This window comes from Phalaenopsis equestris, unplaced genomic scaffold, assembly GCF_001263595.1.
Source record: "Phalaenopsis equestris unplaced genomic scaffold, ASM126359v1 Scaffold000414, whole genome shotgun sequence".
NCBI lineage: Eukaryota > Viridiplantae > Streptophyta > Magnoliopsida > Asparagales > Orchidaceae > Phalaenopsis > Phalaenopsis equestris.
The window spans coordinates 227,308-253,121 of NW_018164855.1; the positions used below are offsets into that span (position 1 = coordinate 227,308).

The 25,814-nt window shown below is 37.7% G+C and overlaps 1 protein-coding gene across 1 annotated transcript in view; it reads left to right on the plus strand.

Annotated features, from left to right (window-relative positions):
• Nucleotides 1-216: 216 nt before the first annotated feature.
• Nucleotides 217-25,814, plus strand: part of LOC110027106 (callose synthase 3) — a 98,420-nt gene continuing 72,822 nt past the window's right edge. The window contains exons 1-15 of the mRNA XM_020728396.1: nt 217-398; nt 505-718; nt 7,409-7,509; nt 14,297-14,421; nt 14,526-14,619; nt 14,802-14,912; nt 14,996-15,112; nt 15,245-15,337; nt 15,439-15,531; nt 15,665-15,790; nt 16,115-16,252; nt 16,346-16,422; nt 16,510-16,600; nt 16,768-16,890; nt 16,970-17,084. Coding sequence (XP_020584055.1) covers nt 529-718; nt 7,409-7,509; nt 14,297-14,421; nt 14,526-14,619; nt 14,802-14,912; nt 14,996-15,112; nt 15,245-15,337; nt 15,439-15,531; nt 15,665-15,790; nt 16,115-16,252; nt 16,346-16,422; nt 16,510-16,600; nt 16,768-16,890; nt 16,970-17,084 — 1,594 coding nt within the window. The 5' untranslated portion in view covers nt 217-398; nt 505-528. The remainder of the gene's footprint in view (nt 399-504; nt 719-7,408; nt 7,510-14,296; nt 14,422-14,525; nt 14,620-14,801; nt 14,913-14,995; nt 15,113-15,244; nt 15,338-15,438; nt 15,532-15,664; nt 15,791-16,114; nt 16,253-16,345; nt 16,423-16,509; nt 16,601-16,767; nt 16,891-16,969; nt 17,085-25,814) is intronic.

Below are 25,814 nucleotides of genomic sequence, written 5' to 3' on the forward strand. Positions count from 1 at the left end.
CGCACTTTTGCGTGCTTCCGTTACGATACGGTTAACTCCGATATTTCCGAAACGCGGTCCTCCAAACCAGACCGTTACGGAATTAAAGTGGATATATTTCAAAATTTCAGTGGCAACATTGTAATAAAATAGATATATGGTAACACCGACTTTACCCTTCAGAATTATCTTTTAGTCCCAATTTTCTATATTCGACTCGCCACGCATCCCTTTCTCCCACTCACTGAAGCTTTGCTTCAAAAGCAGCAGCTTCTGCTTAAATTCTCTGCTCACCCTTTTCTCTTACCTATCTAGGGTTTCCTCCGCCTCCTCCTCCGTAATCATCGATCTCGATCTCTTGTATTCCCATCCCATGTCATGCGGGGTGCTGGAATCTGAGAAGATTCTCCCGTGATTCGGTAATCTACGCTTTTTTCTGTGCTGTTCTGGGATGAAAACAAACTTCGATCACTGCTTTCCTTGTTTTTCTGAGTGTGCGGTTTGTGTGTGTTTTGGATGAATTAGGTTGGTGTTTGTTGAGAAAGAAGTATGTCTTCTTCACGGAGTGGGCCGGAGCAGCAGCCACCTCCTCGTCGGCTGCTCCGGACTCAAACGGCGGGAAACCTTGGAGAGTCCATCTTTGACAGCGAGGTCGTGCCATCTTCACTTGTCGAGATCGCACCCATTCTCCGTGTGGCCAATGAGGTCGAGGCCAGCTATCCCAGGGTTGCCTATTTATGTAAGTTATATTCTTTATATGGCGGTTTCTTTTTTATATATTTTTTGAAGTGACGGATTCTTTGTGCTGATTTGTTTTTCCAATTGTGTGCCGACTGACATAGTGAATAATCGCATTGTGCATTTCATATTTGTTAGCTTTTTAAATTCTCTGTTTTTACTTGTTTGTACTTTAAATTTCATGTGCTTTTAGGGTGTTTTCCTTTCCTAAGGCTAGCTAGGATAAATGAACTTTCAACTTTGTTTTACTAGTATTGTTGAGAAAGTTAGAGAAAGACACATATATTATTTGAAAGCCATCGTTTATGTGACATCTTCATATTGTCTTTAGATTTTTTGTCCTTCGTCTTTGCTTGAAAATTTTCATATTTGGGCACTACTTGCAAAATCTAGCTCTTTACAAGAATAATTTTGATACCGGAACTAGTAGGGAAAACAACGAAAACACACAAAGCAAACTTTTATTAATATATTGATAAGAGTTATAACACGGCACAAGCAGAAAATAACAATACCAAAACATAAGACGACACAAGCAAACATCTCTCAAGTGTATTCCTAGGGTGTTGGAGGTCGGTTAGGGGGATCGGGATGGCTAGCGGGGGTGGTGGTAGCAAAGGCTAGGTGAGAAACTACAGGAACAATTACAGGGCTGGCTGTCCTGTGCATCAACAACGAGAAATTGGGGCATAAATGGTAGGAACAACAAAGGTTTGTTGTCCCGAGGCGGAGGCATCAAAGACTGGTGGATCAGAAGCTATGTTAGCAAAGATGCAGGCGGTTTGGGGTGGCGGGAAGGTGCTGTACAACAAGGTAGGACTGCAAGTATGGGTCAATTGGGTGCTGGGAGGAATTCTGGGAAGGTGTACAACAATGTTGGATTGTTCGAGAAGGGCGGTTGAGTGTTGGGATGGAGTTGGGGGAGATCGGCAGCAAAGGGGAGGGGAGGAGAAAAGTTAGATAAGGGTAAAATGGAAGATACAACACCACCTTAGAGCAGGATACAACCGGAGCACTACTACATCCTCGGATACAACCCTACAAAAGGGAAAATGACTCCACACATGAAATCTGAAAGCAAACACAACGAAAATCGAAAATAATCCAAGTATAACACTATAAGAATTCAATATTAGGACTTATTTTAGGCAATATTTAAAATAAGAAAAAAATATAAAAATAAAAAGAATTCAAATTAGGCATTAGTGAATAAACTAATAGATTTTCAGATTAGGCAAGGATGAGTAAAGTAAATCAGAATTTCAGAGAATTGGTCAGGACTTGTAATAGAAATGTACTAGTAGATTTTCAGATTAGGCAAGAATGAGCAAAATAAATCAGAATTTAGAATTGATAAGGACTTATAATAGGAAAGTATTAGGAAGGAAAAAGCGAGGGGAAAGAAAGGAAAGGGAGAGGTGTAGGGTCGACAACTCCTCCCCTTGGGAACTGTTTGGTCCAACAAAGTTGGACCAAACTCTCCAAGTCGGTCCTCCATAGCCCCAATGTCAGATTCCTTAAGGAGGATATAATCTTCTTGCTTAGCATCCCACCATACATCAAGGATGTGAAAATAGTTTAACCATTCATCAAGCATGTGAAAAGGACTATGTTTGAACAACATATAAAATAGAGGTGTAAATGAGTACAACTGAGATTGAGCTAGGGGTAAATCAAGACAACTTTATTAGTCTGTAGTTATCTCTAACCTAAGCTCGAGTTTAACTCGAGCTCTTGAGTTGAGCTCGAACTCGACTCAATCCATGAATGCTAGGCTTGATCTTAAGTTAAATTTAATCCAGACTTACCCCAATTAGTCTGGTAGCTTAAATTTAAGCTCGAGCTTGACACGATCTCACCTGCTGAGCTTGAACTCTGCTCGATCAATGAATGTTAGTCTTAGTCTCAATTGTTAAGAAAATAAGCAAATCTTAAATGCTTAATTATCTGTGTTATAGTGTGTTCAAATCATATTCAAGTTATGTCGAAACCACATTTAACTCTCATTCAAAACTAGATCAAACATTGGTAAAACTACGCTTGAACCTTGAGTAAGGCTTGTCCAAATGTTTCTTGCTTCATGGCCGAATTTTAATTGAATAATGTTCAAATCGCACTCTAACCTTGGTCAAGCTTGGGTTTACGATTGTTGGAATTATATTTGAACATTTCTCGAATTGTGTTTTTATATTGCTCCTACCATAATCAAATGTTTTTTCAGACAATTTTTTTTTGGGCTTCAAACGTAGTCTACTAATAACTTGTAAGGGCTTTGACCCGACCCGTAATTACGCAGATATTTATGTTTCCGAATATGACTAAAACTTGATCTAATTTATATTTAGCGGCTAGTGAGAATAAATATAATATTATAAAATTCAGATTAATAGTTTTCTCACCAACGGTACTACGCAAGCATACATATCATTTCAAATAATATATAATTTTTTTTTAAAACCTCAGTATCGATCTCACAGAGAAATTAAAGGAAAAAGTAAATTCAGGAATCTTAACCAATAAAAAACCTTAAGACTGCAAAAAATTATTTAAAGTAGTTTATGTAATGAAATAAAGTTTACTAATTCCTACAAATGCAAGTTAAAAATTAATGCAGAGTTTTTAGAAAATTTAAGATATATATATAATAGTAACATACTATATGGGTGCCTCCTATAGTATAAATGTTACAAATAATAGAAACCTTAAGAGTTTTTAGAAAAGTTACAAAAATTTTCTCCTTGCAAATAATTCATAATCAGTGTAGGATTTCAAATGTTTAGAAATTTAACTATTGTTTTCTGACAAATAGTAACATTATCTACTCTTTACATCTTTTGAGCATAAAGGACATTGACTAATCTAAAGATGGTGTCGGCATGTATAGCAGTGCTGGGTGGGTTCTAGTATCTCACTTCTAGATTACCCACTGTTCCCTCTCTTTAGAACCTACCATAGACCTTTAATTCCATCTCACTTCTAGATTACCCACTGTGTCCTCTCTTTAGAACCTACCATAGACCCTTAATTCCAAACTCTAGACCAAATTGATAAAAGAATCTAACATGTCACTCTAGAAACAATAAATTCTACACCCATCAAATCTTATTTCCCTATCTATTTGCACTCCCCCTTGGACGATTGCCATGACTCTTTTCAAAGTGAAATGTGATATTCATTAGTTAGAAATCTTAGCCCTCTTGGGTCTTTAAGTTTTTCAACAAATTTTAACAATAGAAGTGACCAATTTGTAAAGTAAATGAAGGATCGGTGAAAGTACCATCACAAATTTTGGAATAAAAGAAGTTAAAAGAAGTTCTAAATAAAAGAAGTTCTAAACAAATCAAAACCACCACTTAATTACTTCATATTGCAAGGAGAAAAAAGAAAACAACTCAGAACACATGGTGATAACAAAACAAAACATATTTATAAAACTTAAATCCTAAGTACAATACTTAAAAAAATACAAATACTTATTTGAAATATTTCCCCAAACACTCTTTTGAAGTTCCCGGACTTCTCAGACTCCAATAGACTCTTACAAGACTCATAAAATTTCTAGAAATCATAAAGACTCACAAAACCTTACTAAGGTGGCCTCCCATTCTATATGGGTGCCTCCCCTTCTTAAAACCACTCAAGAACTCCCCTTTTACGTTTAGAATTAATCCCTATTTATAGGGCTTCGAAAATCACCAATGGTTGCTTCAAACATCTCTTCAAAATTCGACCTCATTCAATGGATTTTCTAGAAACCGACTCTAGCACTTAGGCGCCAGTCGCGATCCTCATCTGGCGCCTAGGCGCCAGATTTTGGTGCCTAGGCGCTAGTTCGGCTGATTTTAGGCGCCAGTCGCGATCCTCATCTGGCGCCTAGGCGCTAGTTCGACTGATTTTGGCAATTTTCTTTGGTTTGACCAATTTTGCTCATTTTTGATGTATTTTTGCACCTTTTTGCTCTTTAAATTCTTTTTCTTGCACCTGTAACCAAAATTACACAAAATACCTTTCATTAAAACATAATATCTTAAAAGATGAGTATAAATTATGCATATATAAAATAGGTAATTTTAAGGTGGATCAGGCTCAAAACAAACTTGGGCATATTTTTTCTTAAAAAAAATCGATAGAGATACTTCTCAAATTATGTGAATTATGCGGCATATAAAATCAAAATTTTCTTTGAAATTGATTGAAAAATTTAAGGTTGTGGGCAATTGTCATTAAGTGGTTATAGAGTGGGAGGCCACCTTAGTAATTGTTTAGCACGATGAATTTTTTATTCGTGCTTCAGTAAACTCAAACTCAATTTCATCAAACATACTAGCTCGAACTCGAACTTGAAGCTTGATAAACTCAATTTGCAAGTTTGTTAGAAATCAATAATGAGTTGGCTTGCTAGCCGACCTGACTCGCGTCCACTTCTAATATAGAATCTCTTTCTGCAATTCAAGTTACTCATTCGTTTCACTAATCAAAATTATGCAACATATCCTAAGTTTCACCATGAGTCTATGTATTTAATTACGGCCCATTTGAAGGTATTCACACTTTAAAATTACAAAATCTTACCATGTAATTAGAGCTATTCCCTAAGAAAATTTTGATGTTTTAATCTATGATTACATAATATTAAAATTATTTTTGATGCTAGTATTAGTGATGTTAAAATGAATGAGCAACTTTGACTTTGCATTTGAACTAGTTTCACTAAAATTTAAATAGTGCGGTGTCTCTTTTTAAGGAAGAAAATGGTCCATCTCTTTACATACATGTTGAAGCACATGCACATGTGTGAGGGATACTGTAATCTATGCGTAAGGATTTTTATACTATGATTGGAAATTGGAATTTGGAGATAAAAGTAGAGTTAGAAATAAAGTAATAGTTTTCTATTTGAGTTTAAAATGTGAATAGAAGAAAAAAAACGGGAAATGGAAAAAGAAAGAGGCACCATCTGTTTGAAGGATTTTGTTTTTCTCCCAAAATAAGTAGAAATGGAGAGGAATAAATTCATATAAGTAAACTTTTAATAATACTCAAAGATAAGTGTTTATTCTCTTATTATTCTAATCCATCTTTTTTCTTATGAGGGCATACTTATCAAATTAGTTATAATATTTATCTTCCTTTTTTTCTTTCAATCGACGATTAAGAACTATATGAATAGTTTTCTTCTTTTAAAAACTCCAACAGAAAGAAAAGAATGTATCTTTTGTTTTGTTTTTGGCTAACTCTCTTCTTCCTTCCCCGGACTCCAAGGCAGAGTCTCAAGTTCAATGAGCATAACACATCTATGCTTCACAAATTTGCATAAAAATTAATATGCAAATAATTTTCAATTTCTATTGCATCATGTATTATCAAAGGCATGAGCATGAAGGTATACAGCATTTAGACATTATTAGGATGCAAGAAGAAGGCACTGTATAGTGTTTATTATATTGAGTTTGGAAAATATATTATAACCGATATAAAGTGAATATCTTTTACATGGAACATGATGCTAATCCTTTAACAGCTAGAATTACTTAAGTGCATATCTCCTTTGAATTCTATTTAGCATCCATTGTGTACTAATTTCAGGACTCCATATATAATACAGAAATTTGAGATGCACATATTCATGCTGGATGAATATTGTCCATTTCTTCCCTAGTATTTGCTAGTTACAGGATAACATTATTATGAATGTGTTCCCAATTTTTTACTGTTGTGCCGTATTGCCTAAATTCTTTGATGTTGGAAGATCTTATAATTCTGATTAATTTGTTTTGAAGGCGAGCATGGAATTTGACTGATAATTGCCTATGCAATATAACTTAAAATTAAATTTCAGTTCATAATCAGGCAAATATTTTTTTATTGTATGATTCCACAAAGTTAAGGAAGATGAGGAGGGAAAGGCTTGCTAGAACCATAAGCTTATGATAAGACATTGACAATTTGTCCATCATGTAAATTTAGTTTGATTGATCAGGGTCTTTCTAGAATGTAACAGTAGTGTCCACTGGAAATTCTGCACAACAAAAATAATAACGGGTTGAAAGATAGAGTTAGGAAATGGCTTTACATTAGATCCTTTCTAGCGATTTATGTGACTTGCTTTTTGCAGCAATTGACACTATTGGGGAAAAAAAAGCTCTTTAGGAATATGATAAATGGAGGGATAAAGACAAGATCAAGTGGTGATCTTGAGAGCTGTGCTATATAGCAACCCTTGTATGATTCCACTAATTGTTTAGTGGAGGAAGGAAAAAAAAGCCATTTTGAACTTTTGAATATTGTTTAGCTAAGACCTCAACCTTTGAACGTTAAATATGGTAGCTATCTTTTTATGGACCAGCCATGGTCATTGATTTCTTTTGTTTGGTTTTGTAATTCATGCTATGTAGCAGTTTCTTGTATGTTATCTGATACCTAGAGCTTGTTTGTGACCGAAAACTGTGTATAAAACATTTCTGTGTGGTCAGCTTTAAAGCACGAATCATTCTACTTAGTCAAGACTAGAAAGGGATCCAATGAAAAGCTGTTGGATCAAATCTTTAATTGAATAGCAACTCAGATGGAGTCATACCATCGTTTTTTTGGCTTTTTGATTTTATGTTATGTAGACATTGCTTGTATTGTATTTAATACTTGGGGATTTTCTATGTACCTACTGATGAATTTTTACCTTACTGATCGATAGGTAGGTTCTATGCTTTTGAAAAAGCACACCGATTGGATCCAACATCAAGTGGGCGTGGTGTGAGACAATTCAAGACTGCTCTGTTGCAAAGACTTGAAAAGGTGGGTTATATATATTTTTCTAGTAACGAAGGATATGCACCAGCTTGTTTTTTAATGCTGAAGCTTATATTGTTTGAGATGCTTCTATATAATGGTTCTTTTATTTAAAATAAGCATTCCAAAGGATTTTGCTTTGTATTGGGATTTTTTTTTTTGGCTTTATAGATTGTTTATGGTGTTCATTATTAACAATTATTGTAGGGGATTTTCATTAATTTTTGTTTGCACTTGCTTGGTTCATAGTCTTTGGTTGCTAAACAGTGGAAATTCAAAGTCACAAAGATTGATACAAATAATTGAGTTGGCCAACTCCAGTGACACCGTTCTAGGATTCCTTGAAGGTGTTTCAGGATTGAATTTAGTGAGGAGAGATTGTGGAATGACAAGAAAAAATGGATATGTGAACTTTTCGGGCATTGGATGGGAACTAATGGACTTCGATGGTTGATTGAGTTAGACAACAGACAACAGGGAGGATGATGAAACGGTGATTTCAATAAGGAAGAAAAATAGGCTACAAATCTCCAAATATGAGAAAATAGAGAGACAAAGTCTCCAAATAATTTAAACCAAAGAAAAAGTACCAAATATTGTTATAAGAAAATGACTTGTACTAAGACATAAATTTACTCCCTTTATAATTCAAATTTAAGTGAAAATGAACCACACAAGGACCGGTGGTCATAATGATAGTTAACCCAAACAACAATACAAATGCAAATATTATTATCAAAAGCAGATTTGCGATCATAATTAAGCATAATTGAAAGGGAAATACAACGACAAACTGAAACAAATGTTACTAAACTATGTCCTAAGGTGATGGTCAGATTTGGTGAATGGACTGCATGAGGGTGGCGAGGCGGTGGATGGCTATAGGAAGAAGGGGAAGTTGCTGTTGGCTGCGATGGGGTAATATGGAGGTCGCTTGGCTGAAATCAGTGGAAAAACAACGAGGAATCAATCGCTTGTTGTTTCAGGCGACTGTAAGGAATTGACCTGGATTGCGGGAAGAATAGCCGAAATTGTTGTTACGGGCAGTGATAGTGAGGTGCCGTTGGGAGCGAGGAGGGGCTTAGAGAAATAGGTGGTTGGGTGGTTGGTCTACTGGAAAAAGACTTCAATGGTGCTGTTCTGTGTGAGTGTAGAGAGGAAAGGGGAAGTATCTGCGAGAGTAATGTTTTTGGAAATAAGGAAACAAGAGATAAACACCAACCCAGGTTGAGTTACAGTCGGAGCATCTTTTTGCCTTTGGATACAGCTTTAGAAGGGAGAAATCGTGACGACAGCTACTGTCTATACTGGTGTTTTTGGAAATAAGGAAACAAGAGATAAACACCACCCCAGGTTGAGTTACAGTCGGAGCATCTTTTGGCCTTTGGATACAACTTTAGAAGGGAGAAATCGTGACGACAGCTACTGTATATACTGAAAACCAAGAATAAAAGAAAACCTAAGGCAAAGGAAACCGATATGTAAGCCTTTGATAATTGTGATTGGGCCTTGTTTTTGAGAGGAGGTGCTAAAACCTTGGAAAGGAACCAGTCGGCTCTACCTTGCCTGGACCAGAGGGTCGAGGCATGTAAAATGCAAACGGGGCTCGAGCGCCTCTCTTTGCATGCCCATGCCGGTCTCTCGGGGTTGAGGGAGCTTTGATCTCTCTTGTAATGTGGAGTTATATCAAGTACGTTGAAGGTGACAGAGTTGATGTAACCTTTCGTGTTTGAAGGGTCTTTGACTACATCGATAAGAGCATCAGAATTCCACTGTTGATTGCACTGTCTCTCAAAACACCTGAGGAATTTTTCCTATTTGCGAGCAACGATTCATGTTATTCCGATTTTCTGGGGGTACACTGCAGAATTGAACCGAGCCTTCCTGCCAAGTATACTCTGCTGAATCCTCTAAAAGCTGACCAAGGTCGGCTTAGCATGATCTGAAGTGAGGGTAGTTTGAATTTCCCCAAATGATGGTGGTCATGGAGGTAAGCTATGGAGCAGGATGCCCTGAAACTCTTTCTATACTAGTTACCCTTTGTCTGCAACCGACTTTTCTATCTTGCGGTCCTCCGTCATAATGAAGATTGATCCTCCTGATGCTTCTCTGTTGGCAAGAGTACCTTTAATCTTGGACTTCATAGAAGACGTAAGGACGATGAACTATGAGTATGTGTTCTTGTACCTGTCAAGCCGAGTCCTGCAATCAAACTTCCATAACCTTCCCAACAAAAGTGACAAGCTTCCATGGGCATCACGTTGCACAACACCTGATCCTGTAGTTCATTCCCAATTGAAAACTCCACGTGACATATTCTGTGAATGACGATTCTGTTCTTCCTCAACTATGTTAGGTTAGAGTGTCTTTGAGTTGTGAGGCTCAACTTGTCCACCAGATGCGTTGATGCTGTATTCTTGCTGGTTCATCTATCGATAATGAGGCTGCATACATTTCTCTTCACAGTGCAACAACCAATAGAGGTTTATACCATGTTGTGACAAAGCTGCTGCTGAACCTTCGTAGTCTTAGTTTATAAAGCCTGTTGAACCACAATCATCTTGCCCTCATTTGGTGGAAGATGATACTCACCATTTTCTTCAGCTGCTTTTTCGTCCCTAACCACCTCTGCTATGCTCGGTAAACGAAACAACTCGTCTTGTCAGGTAATTGGAAGCGATGTGCCGAAATACATGACATTTGAAGCATTTTCTGGTCAGGACTATTGTGGGCGAGCTATTATTCTCAGGCATCTCACTTTAAATGGCTTGTTCTTCTCCTAAATATTCTTCTTGACTCCCTGAGATGTGCTTCTGTTGATGTCTCCAAATGCGGGTGGCTGTCTGAATGAGGGCGGATGCTTGTTATGTTTTGGCTCTCTCCACCTTTGGTGCCTATGTCTGGACGTCACCCAAAAACCAGTAAGACTATAGTTGGGCCACATTACCGTTGGTGGGTTTGAAGCCTCCCAAGTAAATGGTGACATGATCTCTCCACTTTAGAAATTAGCGTCTGAACATCTGGTCTATAGTGAGCTGGTAGATATTGACACCGCATCTCTCATTTAATCTTAGACCATTAGTGATTTTTCTCTTCCTTTCTTGTTGTCAAAGAATCTATCAGTTCACCCACCAATGAGATGCACTCTTCCTTGCAGGCACCTAGTTTTACCATTTTGTTTGGAGGGACGTCCTAGCATGCAAAGACATATTCCAAGGCCCAGATATTTCAAGTCAAATCTTCGATTAAAGGCTCTTCATCATCGGAATTCACATGATGGAAGAGATTCACTCCATTTCTATGATCTAGCAATTCACCATTGTGGCTACGGGTGCTCGTCCGGATGGTCTTTTTTTCTCAATTTCATCGAGCCGTTGTTGTACTCAAAGAACTTGTCGCCGCTTTTCTTTCATGGTAAACTCATTCAACTATTTTCTCCTCGGTGGCATGAGAATGATTCAGGTGTGGGTAGGTGAAAGGAGATGTGTAGGGGTGTTGTAGGATGAGAAAGAAAAAAATTCATTGACCTGATTAAAAAATGAGCAAAAAGGAGAATTTTTGTGTGGAGGTGTGGTGGGTATGGGTGGATGATAAAAACTCTAGGATAGAACTAGGATTAACCCAAATCACAATAGAAAAAAATATTATTACTGAAAGCAAATAAATGATTACAATCAAACACACTTAAAAGGAAAATTACAACAAACAAAACTCAATTCAAAATTGGGCTCGATCCATGGGTGGTAGAGGTTGGCTAAATGGTCGAGGAGCAGAGTTAGGTGGCTGAAATGGGTTGGGGGTGGTTGGGACAACAAAAGAGGGGCTGGAAGCACGCTGACAGTGAAGAAGAGGGCCAGGACAGCGAGGGAAGCAAGTGGGGTGGCAAGCAGAGCGGTGGGGCACGGTGAGAAAGGCTGGAACAACAGGAAAACAACAGGTTTGCTGTCTTCTGAATGACGACAACAAAGGGGTGAAGCGAGGGATTGCAGGACAACAAGGGACGACTGTTCGGGGCGGTGGCAACGAGCAAGATGGGCTGGAATGGGAACACTGCTGTGAAAAAGGACAAAAAGTGCTGTTCGGGGCAGCTGCAGCGATGGAGGATGGTCGAGAGGGTGCGGAGAAGATGCAGAAGGGGATAGGAAAGATAATCACCACTTCGGCAGAGAGATACAATTGAAGAACCACACAATCTCTTGGATACCACACTTGAAGGGAGAAAAATGGACGCATGCAACTACCTTAAACAAAACACGTGAAAAACTAAACTTAAAACATCAGGAGTACAAATATATAGTAAGTGGATAACCCGGTAGTGGCCCAAGAGGACCTACTGACTTCTTGGGAGGGAGAAAACCTAGACTAGTTCGGTCTAGGCAAAACAACAGGGCACAACATCGTTCGCGGGTCACGCCTTTGTTTGCAAATCGCGTGTTGGGGGCTAGGGTTGCTCCCGCGCCAAAAGGTACCTGGAATAGAATAGGGATTAGAGGGTAGTTGGCAACCTGTTTATTTGTTGTTATCTCATTCTTCTAAGGGGATGTTTGGTGCGATACTTTTAACAGGATTTAAGTGTGGATTTAACGTAAATCCAACCAAATATCATAAATGGGTTAGATAAATCTTGGTTAAGTTAGATTCAATTTTTAGTCGTTCTATTTATTAAATCAATTTATTAGTTGGATTTAATGAATTTAGCTTAAGGAAAAAAAAAATTTAAATAGATTACGCCAAACACATCAAATGGATTTAATCTTAACTGAACCAAATATTTTTTTGGATATAATAATATTTTAGATTTGATTAATCCGCATTTACTGGGTTTACTAAATCCTATTTACTTAAATCCTACTAGCAGCCAAACACTCCCTAAAAGTGATTTAGTGTAATAAGTTGTCCTTGCCCTGATAATCTGTTGCAGTAGGTTTTGGAAAGGCGTCTGCAATAGTTAGGGGGTAGAGGGTAGTTGGGAACCTGATTGTTTGCTGTAGTCTCATTCTCCTAAAAGTGATTTTGTGTAATAAGTTGTTTTTGGCCCTGATAATCTCTTGCAGTAGGTTTTGAATGGGACTCTTGAAACTCGGCAGAGATTATTGTTTGCTAGAAAACTTTGTCTGGTTACTTGTTTCAAGATTTCTTGTGCCTTGGATGTGGGAATTATTTCCCGTATTTTCTAAGTTGTAAACCTGGATGAAGAAAATTTTTTGCCGTCAACTTGCCATCGCCTTATTTTTCACTTGGATTGGAATGAAACATCAACTCCAATCAAAATACATACTAATATATTAGCAAAGCAGGCAATGTCTGAACATGTTTTGAGGAACTTGCTATGCGTTCTCATAGGTTGAGCTTTGGGTATTAATACTTAAATTTATTAGTTAATTTATATGCACATTATGGAGCCTTGGAAATTTAGTGCCATCAATATTCCCATATTGCTTTGAATATTGTTAATTACTTGAATAAATTGTCTGCTTACATGGCCTTTACACTTCCCATCTTATATGATAAGGACGTAAGGTTTATTAGTTTTGAAAAATTTTATGAAAGTTTTCAGGATCTGACCAAAATTTTCATTTGCATTTCAAATTCAGGCAGATGGATAGATGAAAGTTGTTCATTGAAGTATGAGAAACTTGCTATGATGTTTAGGAAAAATTGATTTATTGTTATCTACGATTGAATTTTCTAGCACTACCAATGGAAAGTCACTACTTGAAGTGTGGATGATGAAGTCACTACTTGAAGTTTTCAGGATCTGACCAAAATTTTCATTTGCATTTCAAATTCAGGCAGATGGATAGATGAAAGTTGTTCATTGAAGTATGAGAAACTTGCTATGATGTTTAGGAAAAATTGATTTATTGTTATCTACGATTGAATTTTCTAGCACTACCAATGGAAAGTCACTACTTGAAGTGTGGATGATGAATCAGAAGAAAAAAACTCGATGGACCTTATATCATTGCCAGTGAATGTATATTTTGCTATATCATTTGTTGAGCTTATGCGTAAATCAAAATTTGATATTAAATACAAATTGTTTTGCCAAAGAAATTATAAATCATGAAAAGCTTATTGGAAATCACGGGAATGTTATGAAGGTGATTACATGTTAGTTTATATGCACTTAATGCTTTCCACTGAGTATATTTTATAAGCTCCATGCTCAAGCCTCAAGATCATACATAATTCCAAAAAAACATGAATGAAATGGATATATTATCGATTTTCCTGCTAGTATAAATTGGAATATGACTTTCAATGCCAAATATGTAATATATAGAGATACTTTGAGCATTTAAAGTGTCCAACAAGTATCGCTGCAATTTGAATTCTACATTCCAAGTTCCAATTCTGTTACCCGTCCCAATCTTAGTCCGAGATGTTGAGCAGCTTTTGCTGGATGAGATGAAATAAGGTTCTTTAAGGGGCAAAATTATTTTGTTTCATAGAGTGAACCAGCCATTGAATGACCCTTGGATGGCTCATGACAAGTTGCAGCGCTTTTTTTCCAACCTTTTGGATAAGGATGTTCAACATATCTTTTCGCCATGAGTCTCCTAGGGCTAGTCTGATGGATGGTTATTTTTTTAATGAAATATGATATTTTGAGAAGCTGCCTTTCTCTCGTTTTCCCCTCTCATTTTGTCCTTTTGTACTCATTACCTTCCTCTCTTTCAACTCGGTATCACTGGATTATTGTCTAGGGAACAATTGTTTTTGCTTCTTCTGAAACAGCTAGCTGTCTGCTTAAATCTTCTATCCTTTTATGGTGATTCAACGTCTTTAGGACAATGAGCCCACTCTTAGAGATCGGCGCAAAGGCAGTGATGCACAAGAAATGCGAAATTTCTATCAGCATTACTACAGAAAATATATCGAGGCTCTCCAAAATGTTGCCGACAAAGCTGATCGGTGAGTTAGATATATTTTGTGATTTGTAAGTCTTCTAATGTTATTGTGAATTATTTTTACTTCATTTTTTTAATTCCTTTATGCTAATCATTTGCTCCTTTTAGTGCTCGACTTACCAAAGCTTACCAAACAGCTGCCGTTTTGTTTGAGGTCTTAAAGGCTGTTAATCTGACTCAATCTCTTGAAGTTGATAATGAGGCAAGCTGTATTTCTACTTGATTTTCCATAATTTAAGCTGGTATTTATTTATTTATTGCCAGCATGTTAGAATTTCTCCACTTTTAATTTTGACAAAAATGCTATAAAAGCAAGCTTCCAACATCTTCTCTCTGTTTGATGTTTACCATTTATTAATTGATTATATGTTGTCTTTTGTTTAGATATTGGAAACTCATAACAAAGTTGAAGAAAAGAAAAAGATATATGCACCTTACAATGTTCTTCCACTTGATCCTGATAGCGCAAATCAGGCTATAATGCGGTATCCAGAGGTTTTTCTCATAACTCAAGTTTTAGGCAATGCTTTCAGTTTAACGAAGCCTTTATAGGATCTGATTACATTATGATCCTGCAGATTCAAGCTGCAGTTATTGCTCTTCGGAATACTAGGGGTTTACCATGGCCCAAAGAGCATGAGAAGAAACTAGATGAAGACCTTCTTGACTGGCTTCAAGCAATGTTTGGTTTTCAGGTGAATTCTCTGTTTGTTTTTTTTTTTTTTGGGTTAGTAATTTTCTTTTTTGGCTTGTTATTTCATATTTGAACTTCTTTTGGGTTATGCCATGCAAATACATTTCATTTTATGAATTCTTTGAGTATGCAGAAGGATAATGTCGCTAATCAAAGAGAGCACTTAATTCTGTTGCTAGCAAATGTCCACATCCGTCAAATTCCCAAGCCTGAACAACAAGCCAAGGTCTTAGTTCCTTTTTTACTGTGCTTAAATAACTGTTTGTGTGCTGTGCTATTTTCCGCTTTGATGAATTTTCATTTTAATATTGCTATTCTATCTTTCAGTTGGATGATCGTGCCTTAACTTTGGTCATGAAGAAACTATTTAGGAATTACAAGAGGTGGTGCAAATACTTAGATCGAAAGAGTAGTCTTTGGTGAGAATTAAGAAGCCTTTTTTTTTGCGACCATTTTACATTTGAAGTACTTGTAGTATTGGTGTTTCGTTGTGGTTCTCCTCTTAAAGAGTTGATTTTTATCACACTGATATTTAATACATCATTATATTAAAATTCCAGGCTGCCAGCAGGAAGTACAACAGAGAAAGCTACTTTACATGGGTCTTTATCTTCTAATTTGGGGTGAAGCCGCAAATCTGCGTTTTATGCCTGAATGCCTGTGTTATATCTATCATCATGTGGGTTTCCTGCATAACTTTGATTTATCCTATTTCCAGATGCTGTGTTTCTTTTGCCCCTTGCAAAATGACAATAGGAAAAAAAATAAATAAAATAAAACACCTTTTTCTTATTGGCTGTGCTTTATCTTAACTTCATATACTAACCATTCTCTCCCGGGAAATTCATATGATTATTTGTTCCAATTGCATTGGTTCATGTATTAAGCATTAGTGGACACTGTATGATATTGGTCTTATGCTTATGCTGGCATCGATTTGCATCCTTGATTATCTGCTTTAGAATCTTATATTTCTCAAAAGTGTTTTTTGTCCTTTTGCTAGATGGCTTTTGAACTTTATAGCATGCTTGCTGGCAATGTGAGTCCCATGACAGGAGAAAACGTAAAGCCAGCTTATGGAGGTGATGAGGAAGCCTTCCTCATAAAAGTTGTAACTCCTATTCATGAAACAATAGCAAAGGTGCTGAAATATTGTTCTCCCCCCTGCATCCTTCTCTTCTTTTAGTTAATTTTGTTTACTTCTGCAGTTATTTAATTCCCTTGATTAGTGCAGGAAGCTGAAAGAAGCAAAAGAGAAAAATCAAAACATTCTCAATGGAGGAATTACGATGATTTAAATGAATACTTTTGGTACTAATAACAAGGAGTTTTTAATTTATATTCTCTTATTGACTTTTTCCCTGCAAGCCAGTTTGCTATTATCTTAATGATGTGCAGGTCGGTAGACTGTTTTCGTCTTGGTTGGCCTATGAGGGCGGATGCAGATTTTTTTTGTCAACCTCATAAATATCAAGTTGAAAAAGATGGAGTAAGCTGCTTCCTATCTAATTTGATTCAGTATTTGCGGTTTGTGCGCATATTATAGATGTGATTGTGAATTAGAACTATGAGTGAACTTTATCATTTCTTACTCATATTTTAGTTTACTAAGAATAGCACAAATTTATTAATATATTTTAAATTTTCTTTGCTTAGGAGAACACAACCCCTGGTAGGGATAGATGGATTGGGAAAAGTAATTTTGTTGAGATACGCTCATTTTGGCACATATTTAGAAGTTTTGATAGATTATGGGCTTTTTTCATCCTGGCATTGCAGGTGATTTGCTACATTTTTTATACTGAAATATAAAAGTTGCACTTTATAATTTTATTAAGCTTTCCTACTTTCTTTGCAGGTCATGATTATCCTTGCATGGAATGGAGGCTCGCCAAGTGATATATTTGATGATGGGGTCTTTAAAAAAGTGTTGAGTATTTTCATAACTGCTGCTGTATTGAAGTTAGGACAAGGTAAATGAAGCAATTTCTTAACTTGAAGTTGTGACAAAAGATGTGCAGATGTGTTAAGACCGCATGTAGCTTAAAGAATAATGAGTAGGCTAATAGGTTTTGTAAAGTTTGGCAGGTCAACCATAATTGGATTGGGAATAGATCTTTGATTTCTTTTTTACCGGATACTGACTGATTTTTATTCTTAATTTTTTCTTTCCTCTGTTACTGAAATAAAAAAAAAATGTTCTGTTTCATTTTTATTTTTGTATGTAAGTGTTTTGGCTGAATAAGCAATATTTTTATTGTCCTTGGTTATCTACACTTTAGATTCGATTGTTTAATTTGTAAAGGTTATGAAACCCAACCGACTCGCCTTAGAATGTAATGAATCACGTGTGTTTGTCAATTTAGTTCATTGTTCATACCTGTGGTCTTTGGATTTGTGCTAAATCAGACTTTTTTTATTAAACTTGATTTGAATGCAGTCCTATATTTTCTTTGGGATATTCTATTTGAGCATTGTTATTTATAAGTTGATTGATATTTAAAATACTTTTATAGCATGTTTTTTTTATTTCTTTTTTGAAAAAATATTTCTAAGATCATTGTTAACAAGTGTGTGAAGTCATTGACTTAGGCGCGGGTGGATAGGGAGCCGTGGGACAATCCCGAGCTTCCTTCATTCTGACAGAACCAATGTAGACCCGGGAGGGACGATCAACCCTTCCACCATGGATTGGTGCCTCTTTTTTCATAGGGTGGTCCAATCCTTGTTATCTAGGGCTTATATTGTGTTTCATATGTATGAGATTTTTATTTTTCGTCAGGACTACCGCCGATGCCTTTTTATTCCCACCTAGGGTTGTATCCAAAGGCGAGAATGTGCTCTGACAATATCTTGAGCTGGTGTTTATCAATCATTCCCTACTTCCCTTTGCCCCTCCCTGCTGCCGTCGTCATCGTGGTTGCTGCCGCCACCCGGAAAAATAGCCCCTTTGTTGTTTTCTTGCAATCGACCGCCACTCTCATCCCCCCCCCCCCCCCTAGTTGCCTCCAACCATTTACCTACTTGCTGTCATTGTCTTCCAGCCACCTCCAACCTGTTGCCACCCTCTTCCAACCACATCCAGCTTGTTGCGGGCCTTTCCAACCACCTACCTACTTGCCGCCGTCCCTTTCCAACCACCTTCAACCAGGTGCTGTCCTCTTCCAGCCACCTCCAACTTGCCTCTTGCAACCTTTCTACTGTCTCCACCGCCCAGAAGGGCTCGCTTACGTCCACCACTCAACCCGCTTTAATTACTATTTCTTCTTAAACTGGAGCACCACTGCCTTTGACCTCAGCCTTAGTTGAGCTCGTATTTAGTTTTTGTTATGTCCTACTTCCAAGTATCTCCGATTGATCATCTTTTGCTTAACAATAATATTTTGCTTTCCCTTTTGTGGTTTGGGTTTAACTTCATTTAGTATTAGAGCTAGCCTAGTACTGGTCATATTCTAAGGTTTCTAGCATTCACCTCCCCAAAACCCCCACCCCCTGCCTCACGCTCAAAATCTTTTCCACCTCCCTCACGCTAAAAAAATTTCCCCCACCCTACAAACCCCTAAACCCTAACCATGCCGTCGAGAAGGCAATTGCCCGAAACTGACCAGGACTTATCATGGGCGACAGAGCAAATACTCGACTAAGTATTACAATTGCTCGAGGCCGTTGAGCAATGGATCATGGGTGAGGTCACCTTTGATAATAGTGAGATATGTGGAGGATAGCTAGAAGAATAAGGGCTCGTTTGGGGCAGCTTATTTGGGTGTGGCCCGCCGTGCTGTTTGGAAAATGCATTCGGCGGGCGTTTTCAAACCGCCTCAACGCGTGATATTTTTGTATGCTACAGAGTAGGACGCGGGGCAGGGTATGCGTTCGGCGTTCACGACTGGCATTAGGAGAAAATTCCTTCGGAGCCCTCGACTGATCTCTCGCGATCTCCCTCGCCCTCTCCTCCTGATCTCCTCCCTCGCGAAGAACAACGATTCGCCGATATCCTCGATTTGCCGATCTCTTCGATTCGCCGTTCTCCTCCCTCGCAAAGAACTCATCCATAAAAATTTGAAATTTCTTCCTTCTTTCAGTTGCCATGGAGTTATTATAGCATTGCGACCCACTCTCCTCTCCCCTTTCACCTTTTTCTTCTCGTTGGTGGAGTAAAGCTCCCTTCTTTTCAGTAGATGAAATGTGCTTTTGGGTTCTCATGGCTTGATGCAGCACCGGTGGCGGCGCATTTACAGAAATTGGACAGTGGAGGGTATTTTGAGTTAAGGTAATTTCTTTTTGCTGAATTTTTTATTTGGGTTTTGTTTTATTTCGATTTGATTTCTTCGTTTTGGCTAGGGTTTTGAAGTATGAGGGATTTTTTTATATTTTGTTATATAGTTTATTTTCTTTGATTTGACATTCAGGTTTTAAGTTTTTTTTAAAGTATTATCATATGAATTTATGATTACTCTCCAACATAAAGATTTAAGATACAGTTTGTTAGTCAATTATTATGATTTAGTGGTCAATATGTTCTTAAAAATATATTAATTTCACTCAGCTCAAACAGGGGCATAGTGGTCATTTATCCAGTAACAGTTATAAATAAGCTATTCTGAATAAGCTCCCACAAACAACAAAAGTGGTCAATATGTTCTTAAAAATATATTAATTTCACTCAGCTCAAACAGGGGCAGTGGTCATTTATCCAGCAACAGTTGTAAATAAGCTATTCTGAATAAGCTCCCACAAACAGCAAGCCAACTTATTCTGATAATCTGGAGATTATCAGATTATCAGAATAATCTGTTTATCAACAGATTATAAATAATCAACAGTTGTCCCAAACAGACCCTAACTGAACCCCTTTTGTAGGGATGACTTCAATGAAAAGGATAATCAACTCGGGCATTTTAGAATTTAGCATTAGAAGAGGCCGAGAGAGGAATTGCCTACTGGAGGGCACAAAGATCTGAGAGTTAAGGTGGATCTAGCAGGCTTCGACGGGAGGATACGTCCAGATGATTTTCTCAAGTGGATGCTGCTTGTTGAGTGGATCTTTGAATACAAGTATGTGCCCAGTGACAAAAGGGTAAAACTCGCCATTATCAAGCTGATGAGGAATACCTATTTGTGGTGGAATAATCTGAAAAGGAAAAGACAAACGAAAGGGCGGGACAAAATCACTTCTTGGAGGAAAGTTGGAAGAATAGTTGAACCCCTTATGTAGGGACAAATTCACTAAAGAGGAGAATTGACCCGAGCGTTTCAGAATTCAACATCAGAGGAGTTTGAGAGAGGAAGTGCCTATTGGAGGGCACATATATCTGGGAGTTTGGTAGACCTATCAGCCATTGACAGAAGGATGAATACAAATGATTAAGTTGATGCAGATTGTTGAGCGGATCTTTGAATACAAGGATGTGTCCGATGACAGAAGTGTGAAACTCGCCTCCATCTAGTTGACGAGAAATACCTCTTTGTGCTGGGAAAACGTGAAGAGGGAAAGCAGAGGGAAGGGCGGGATAAAATTACTTTTGGGAAAAGATGAAGGAAATGCAACGATAATACCTACCCCCACCTTATTGTTAGGATATTTTCATAAAACTCCATTACCTGTAGCAGAAAGAGCAATCAGTGGAGGAATACATGAAATGTGAACTGAAAGTGGTAGAGGAGCATTCCATAGACAAGTATTTGGAAGGCTTGAAGCCCGTCATCAGTAACATGATACAAAATCAAACTATTGAAAACTGAGAGATCTGTAAAGTTTAGCACTAAATGCGGAGAGGCGACAGAGGTACCCGCCTCAATTCAGGCATTCCCCCATAGTGGGAGGCCCCGACAGAAGCACGGCTCGATGAGTGAGAATGACTAGACAAGAAACTGACAAGGCTTATCATGGTGGAAAGAAGTTTGAGAGGAGTAGCACGCTTAGTACAGTTCCAAACTGGAAATACTTCTAATGCCACATATATGGCCACATTTCCTCTAGCTAGTTGATGAGCCGAGTGGTGTAATTCACCGAGTAGGGTGCCGTTGAGGAAATGGGTGATGAAGAAGCGGTTAAGGATCGGGGTGAGAAATTCCATACCTAGGGAGATAAAGGAAAAATGCTAGTTGTTAGAAGAGTTATGCAAGGAAACTCTAGAAGGATCACTTGTGGTTGTGCTGCACTATCTTTCGCCCCCGGTGAGAGGAAAAGTTTGCAACCTCATTATTGTCAGAGGAAGCGGTGCTAACGTGGGTTTCCGCTTTCATGGCCACGAAGTTAGATTTGGCTACACAGAAATTCTCCCAGCCGTCTCAGATTTTAGCATATGTTTGTTCATAGTAATAATATTTGCTTTGCCTATTATATTTTTTTTTGTGATTTTTAGTTTAAACATAGTTATTTTTAAGTAGATTGATATTTAAAACACTTTTCTAGCATGATTTTTTGTTTTTTATTGAAAATAATGTCTAAGATCATTTTTAACAAGTGTGTGAAGTCATTAAATGTGAATTTATAATGAATCGTTGGCATTGTGCATAATGATTTAAGAGTTTTTATATTGTTTGTAAATATTACTAAATGAGTTGGATTATGTTCAAATTTCATTCTTTATCTTATTTTAAAGATGCTATTTTATGGTGAACCACTTATCTTATTTTAAAGATGCTATTTTATGGTGAACCACTTATCTTATTTTAAAGATGCTATTTTATGGTGAACCACTTATCTTATTTTAAAGATGCTATTTTATGGTGAACCACCTAGTCAGAGGGTTTTTAGGTGTATCTGTGTCTTATGGTGCCATTTTGTGGTAAAGGCACATGATTATATTAGACTTGCGACATCCTTACTGGCGTAGGATCTTTGAGAGTGATCATGTAGTTAAATTTGATATGATATTAATTTTGCGAGTTTATGTTAATTTAAAATTTCCAGACTTGGCAAATAAGCACATAGTGTGACTGAATATTTGCTCTTATGTACTATTAATCTCACTTGAATTTTTGAACTTTATATAATTTTTTGATATTTTTGATGTTTTTGCTTAAATTTTCGACTAATGTGACTTGCATTAAGATTGGGGGTGTGGAGAGGGAGAGAGATTATGCTGGGGAAATGGAGGTGTTGGTGATGGTTGTGCATCAATGATGAGCAATCTCTGAGGAGATGGGATTTTGCGAGAAGTGGAACTTAGAGAAGCGAACCAGTCTAGGATTGTGCGAGGTTTGACACTAAAAAGAGAGGTAGGAAGGTCTTAGTTGCATAAGTTGGGGAGTTCCTTGGAAATGTTGATTGCGAGCAGGGTTGTGGTAGTTGGAAGACTTGCGAGTGTAATGATGTGGTCTGGGTTTAGGAAGCTTCCGACTAGCGATGATGTGCATATGACATGGGACACATGAGTTTGAGCTGAGACGTGCATTAGTTGCGATGCCTTAAACTCATAGGGTGAGAGCAAATGCAATTAGATATAGTGATGAGCGTAGCGTTGGGTATGATGGTCTGAGAGGGCAAGTGGTGGAGTAAGTGAAAGGGATTGGGACTCGTACTGTGGAAGATATTGGATTATAGAGAGAGTGAGAGTGAGAGAGAGGTTTGCATGTTGTTGAAGTGGGATGTGAGGGGATGGTTGAGTAGTGTTAGGTTAATTTGTGTTATTTTATTTTTTAGCTGAAGAAGGCAAAATAGCGGATGTGAAGTGCGATGGTATGGTGTACGTGCATGAGATTTCAAGGATGTGGGATACTAATAAGGATTTTGACGATAGTTGATTTTATTTCTTATTTATTTTATTTAATTAATTAATAACGATAATGATAAAATTAAAATAGGATTTTATATAATTGAATGAAAATTTTAAATACATTAATACTTCTATTTGTTTTTTAAATCAATTGTTTATAATTAAATAATCTCAATGGATTATAAATTAAATGTGATGTCGGATGGAGAGCAACTTACATCTTCAAACCTTATTGATAACATTACTGAAGGATCATTACCTATAAATGATAGTGTTCAGACTGGTACTCAGGTGAGCCTTGCAGCTCCTCATCTTCAAAAAACATCTGGAGCAGGGCGACAACTCATACTTCACATACACTGGAACCTACTGTTCTTACAACGATTGGTAATCTCTGAAGTACGGTTCTACCACCTCATTCGAACGATCAATCTTCGGATGAGGATTGACGGGGTTTACTCATTTAGGAGAAAGAAGAAGAATGGAGACTTACTTGAGCTAAAAAATCTAATGGATGATACTTTGGTTACTTCGGGTAATGGTACATACCTCACGAATTTGTTAGTTGGCTCCCTTTCGAGAACTAGAGGCAGAGACAAGATTAAATTAGAGCGTCCCTAATTATATGTATCTTTTCTATTTTTGGAATTTTGTGTGCGTTGTACCGTATGAGTTGGGTGTCTTCTTTTGGACACACACACAACATGTCTTCAGGCATTTTGGATGTTATTAACTATAGGGGATTTCCAATATATGGAGCTTTAAGAACCACAGGTAATATAAACTGTATCTAATCCTTTATATTAGAAAAGGGAATTTGTCGGCTAACATGAAAGATTTTGAAGACCAAAATGGAAGTCATAAATTCTTTAATTTATTTAATCGTATCTCATAATCAGGTAATGTGTCTGTTCCCTAAGATAGGCGCATGATTTGTAGTGCTGTGCTCGCTCATTTAAATTATTGTCTGTATGAGATTGGTAAGTCTTGTATTTTCAAAATTAAAATACTTTTTTTTCAATATATATATATATATATATAAAAGCCCAAGGGCTAATATATTAAAGAATAAAAGTACAGATAGGTTGTATGAGAGGGCCTAAAAGAAGGCTCAACTCACACAATACAACACACACAACTTCAAATAAAACAAAGATACAAAAGGATAAAAAACCAAAAAGCTACCAATGAGTGTAAAAGTATTAGGGACGTTCCACTTTAGACTTTCCTTTGCCTCTAGTTCTCGGAAGGGAGCCGACTAACAGATTGGTAAGGTGCGTACCATTACCCGATGTAACCAAAGTATCTTCCATCTGATTTCCGAGTTCAAGTAGGTCTCCATTATTCTTCTTCCTCCTAGATGTGTAGAACTGTCATTCTTCATCCGAGGATTGACTCATTTGATCAATGGATTGTTCCAAAGGTGGTCAGACAGGTGTAGGCTGTTGCACATCATGATCCCCATGAACCAGAGTAACAATAACATTTTGCTCGACCGGATGAGGCGGTAGTGAAGCAGTAGAAGTATTGCCACCTGTAATATCAGTGATAGGTTCTAGAGCAGGTGGGGTCTGAAGAATCTCCCTCGCCCCCATGATAGGAGGTTCCAAAGATGGGGGAGTTACAACATTGTGTAAAGACTGAATGATTGACATATTGCCTGCGAGGATAGTGACGTTGAGATTGAGAACTGGAGTTGATTGACATATTGCCTGCGAGGATAGTGACGTCTTTAGGGGTATCATTCTGATGATCAATACTGTCAATAACTTGGAGCTGAATTTTCTGCCTCTGCGGAGCGCTTTTTTTTTTTGGTCTAAGTTGGGGTTGTAGTTGGGGACATTGAGAATTGGAGTGGTCGAACATACGACAGTTCGAACAACAATAAGGAAAAGACTCAATCACAACCTTTTGTCAATATTCATGTTGTTGTGTGCCAAATCTTCTCAGAAGCGGATGAAGTGATGTCTCCTTCAATAAGTACTATGGCTTCAGATGGGCGGGAAAGATTAAAAGTAGGAATGCCCATTTTAAGTGGCTTATCATAAGCTGAGGCAATAAAGTACAACACTTTTTGAGTGAAATAGTGAAATTTTAGACCTGAAAGGCAAATCCAAACCAGAGTGATTGGTGGAGAATGATGGAAGGTTCTGTCTGGGGATCAAAATCCACAGACCATTTCAGAATCTTCATTGCTCTGTTATCAATCCAGATTATCCTTTTAGCAAATAAACGCTTGTAATCCTCTTCATTATTAATTTGTATGAGAATGTGTCTTCCATCTAACAGTCCAATTTTTCGCTCCTCAACAAGGTGCATAAGCTCAAATTCCTTATGAATCAGCTCCATTTTGGATGACCATACAGAACTGACCATACAGAAATTTCCCGACCAAATTTAGGCAACAAGAGTAAACAAGTTGAATAACTTCAGCATATGTAAAAAGAATGACAAGTTTCTCATTCTTCGTATCAGATTTCTTGATGTCTTCCTCCCACTCAAACGAAGGAGGAAAATATCACGATTTAGGTGTATCTGAGGCTTGGGCACCCGCAAGGGCAGCATCATACGACCTGTTCGAAGCCATCCCAATTGATGGAGGTGCAGAGAGTAAATTACGGAACCAAACATGGAGCAAGGATCAGAGGAAAACCCCTCTGTGAACTGCAGAAGAAAAGAAAACTAGCTAGCGACACAACAAAAGAACCAGCTAGCGACAACTAAGAGATGCTCCCGAGCACCACTTCTTGGGACGAAGATCTGCAGAAGCTCGGGCTCAGACGCCCCTCAAAAGCCACAACAAGACTGAGAGCCGCTGAATCGGGACGACGAAACCTGCTGGACAAACGTCCCGAGCTCGACGACCTGTTGAGAGAGCCGCTGAATCAGGACGACGAAACAGAGCCTTTCGGACAAGACTGGAGACGAACACGACACAGTTCGACGAAAATACAGTGAATCAAAAAAAAAAAAAAAAAAAAA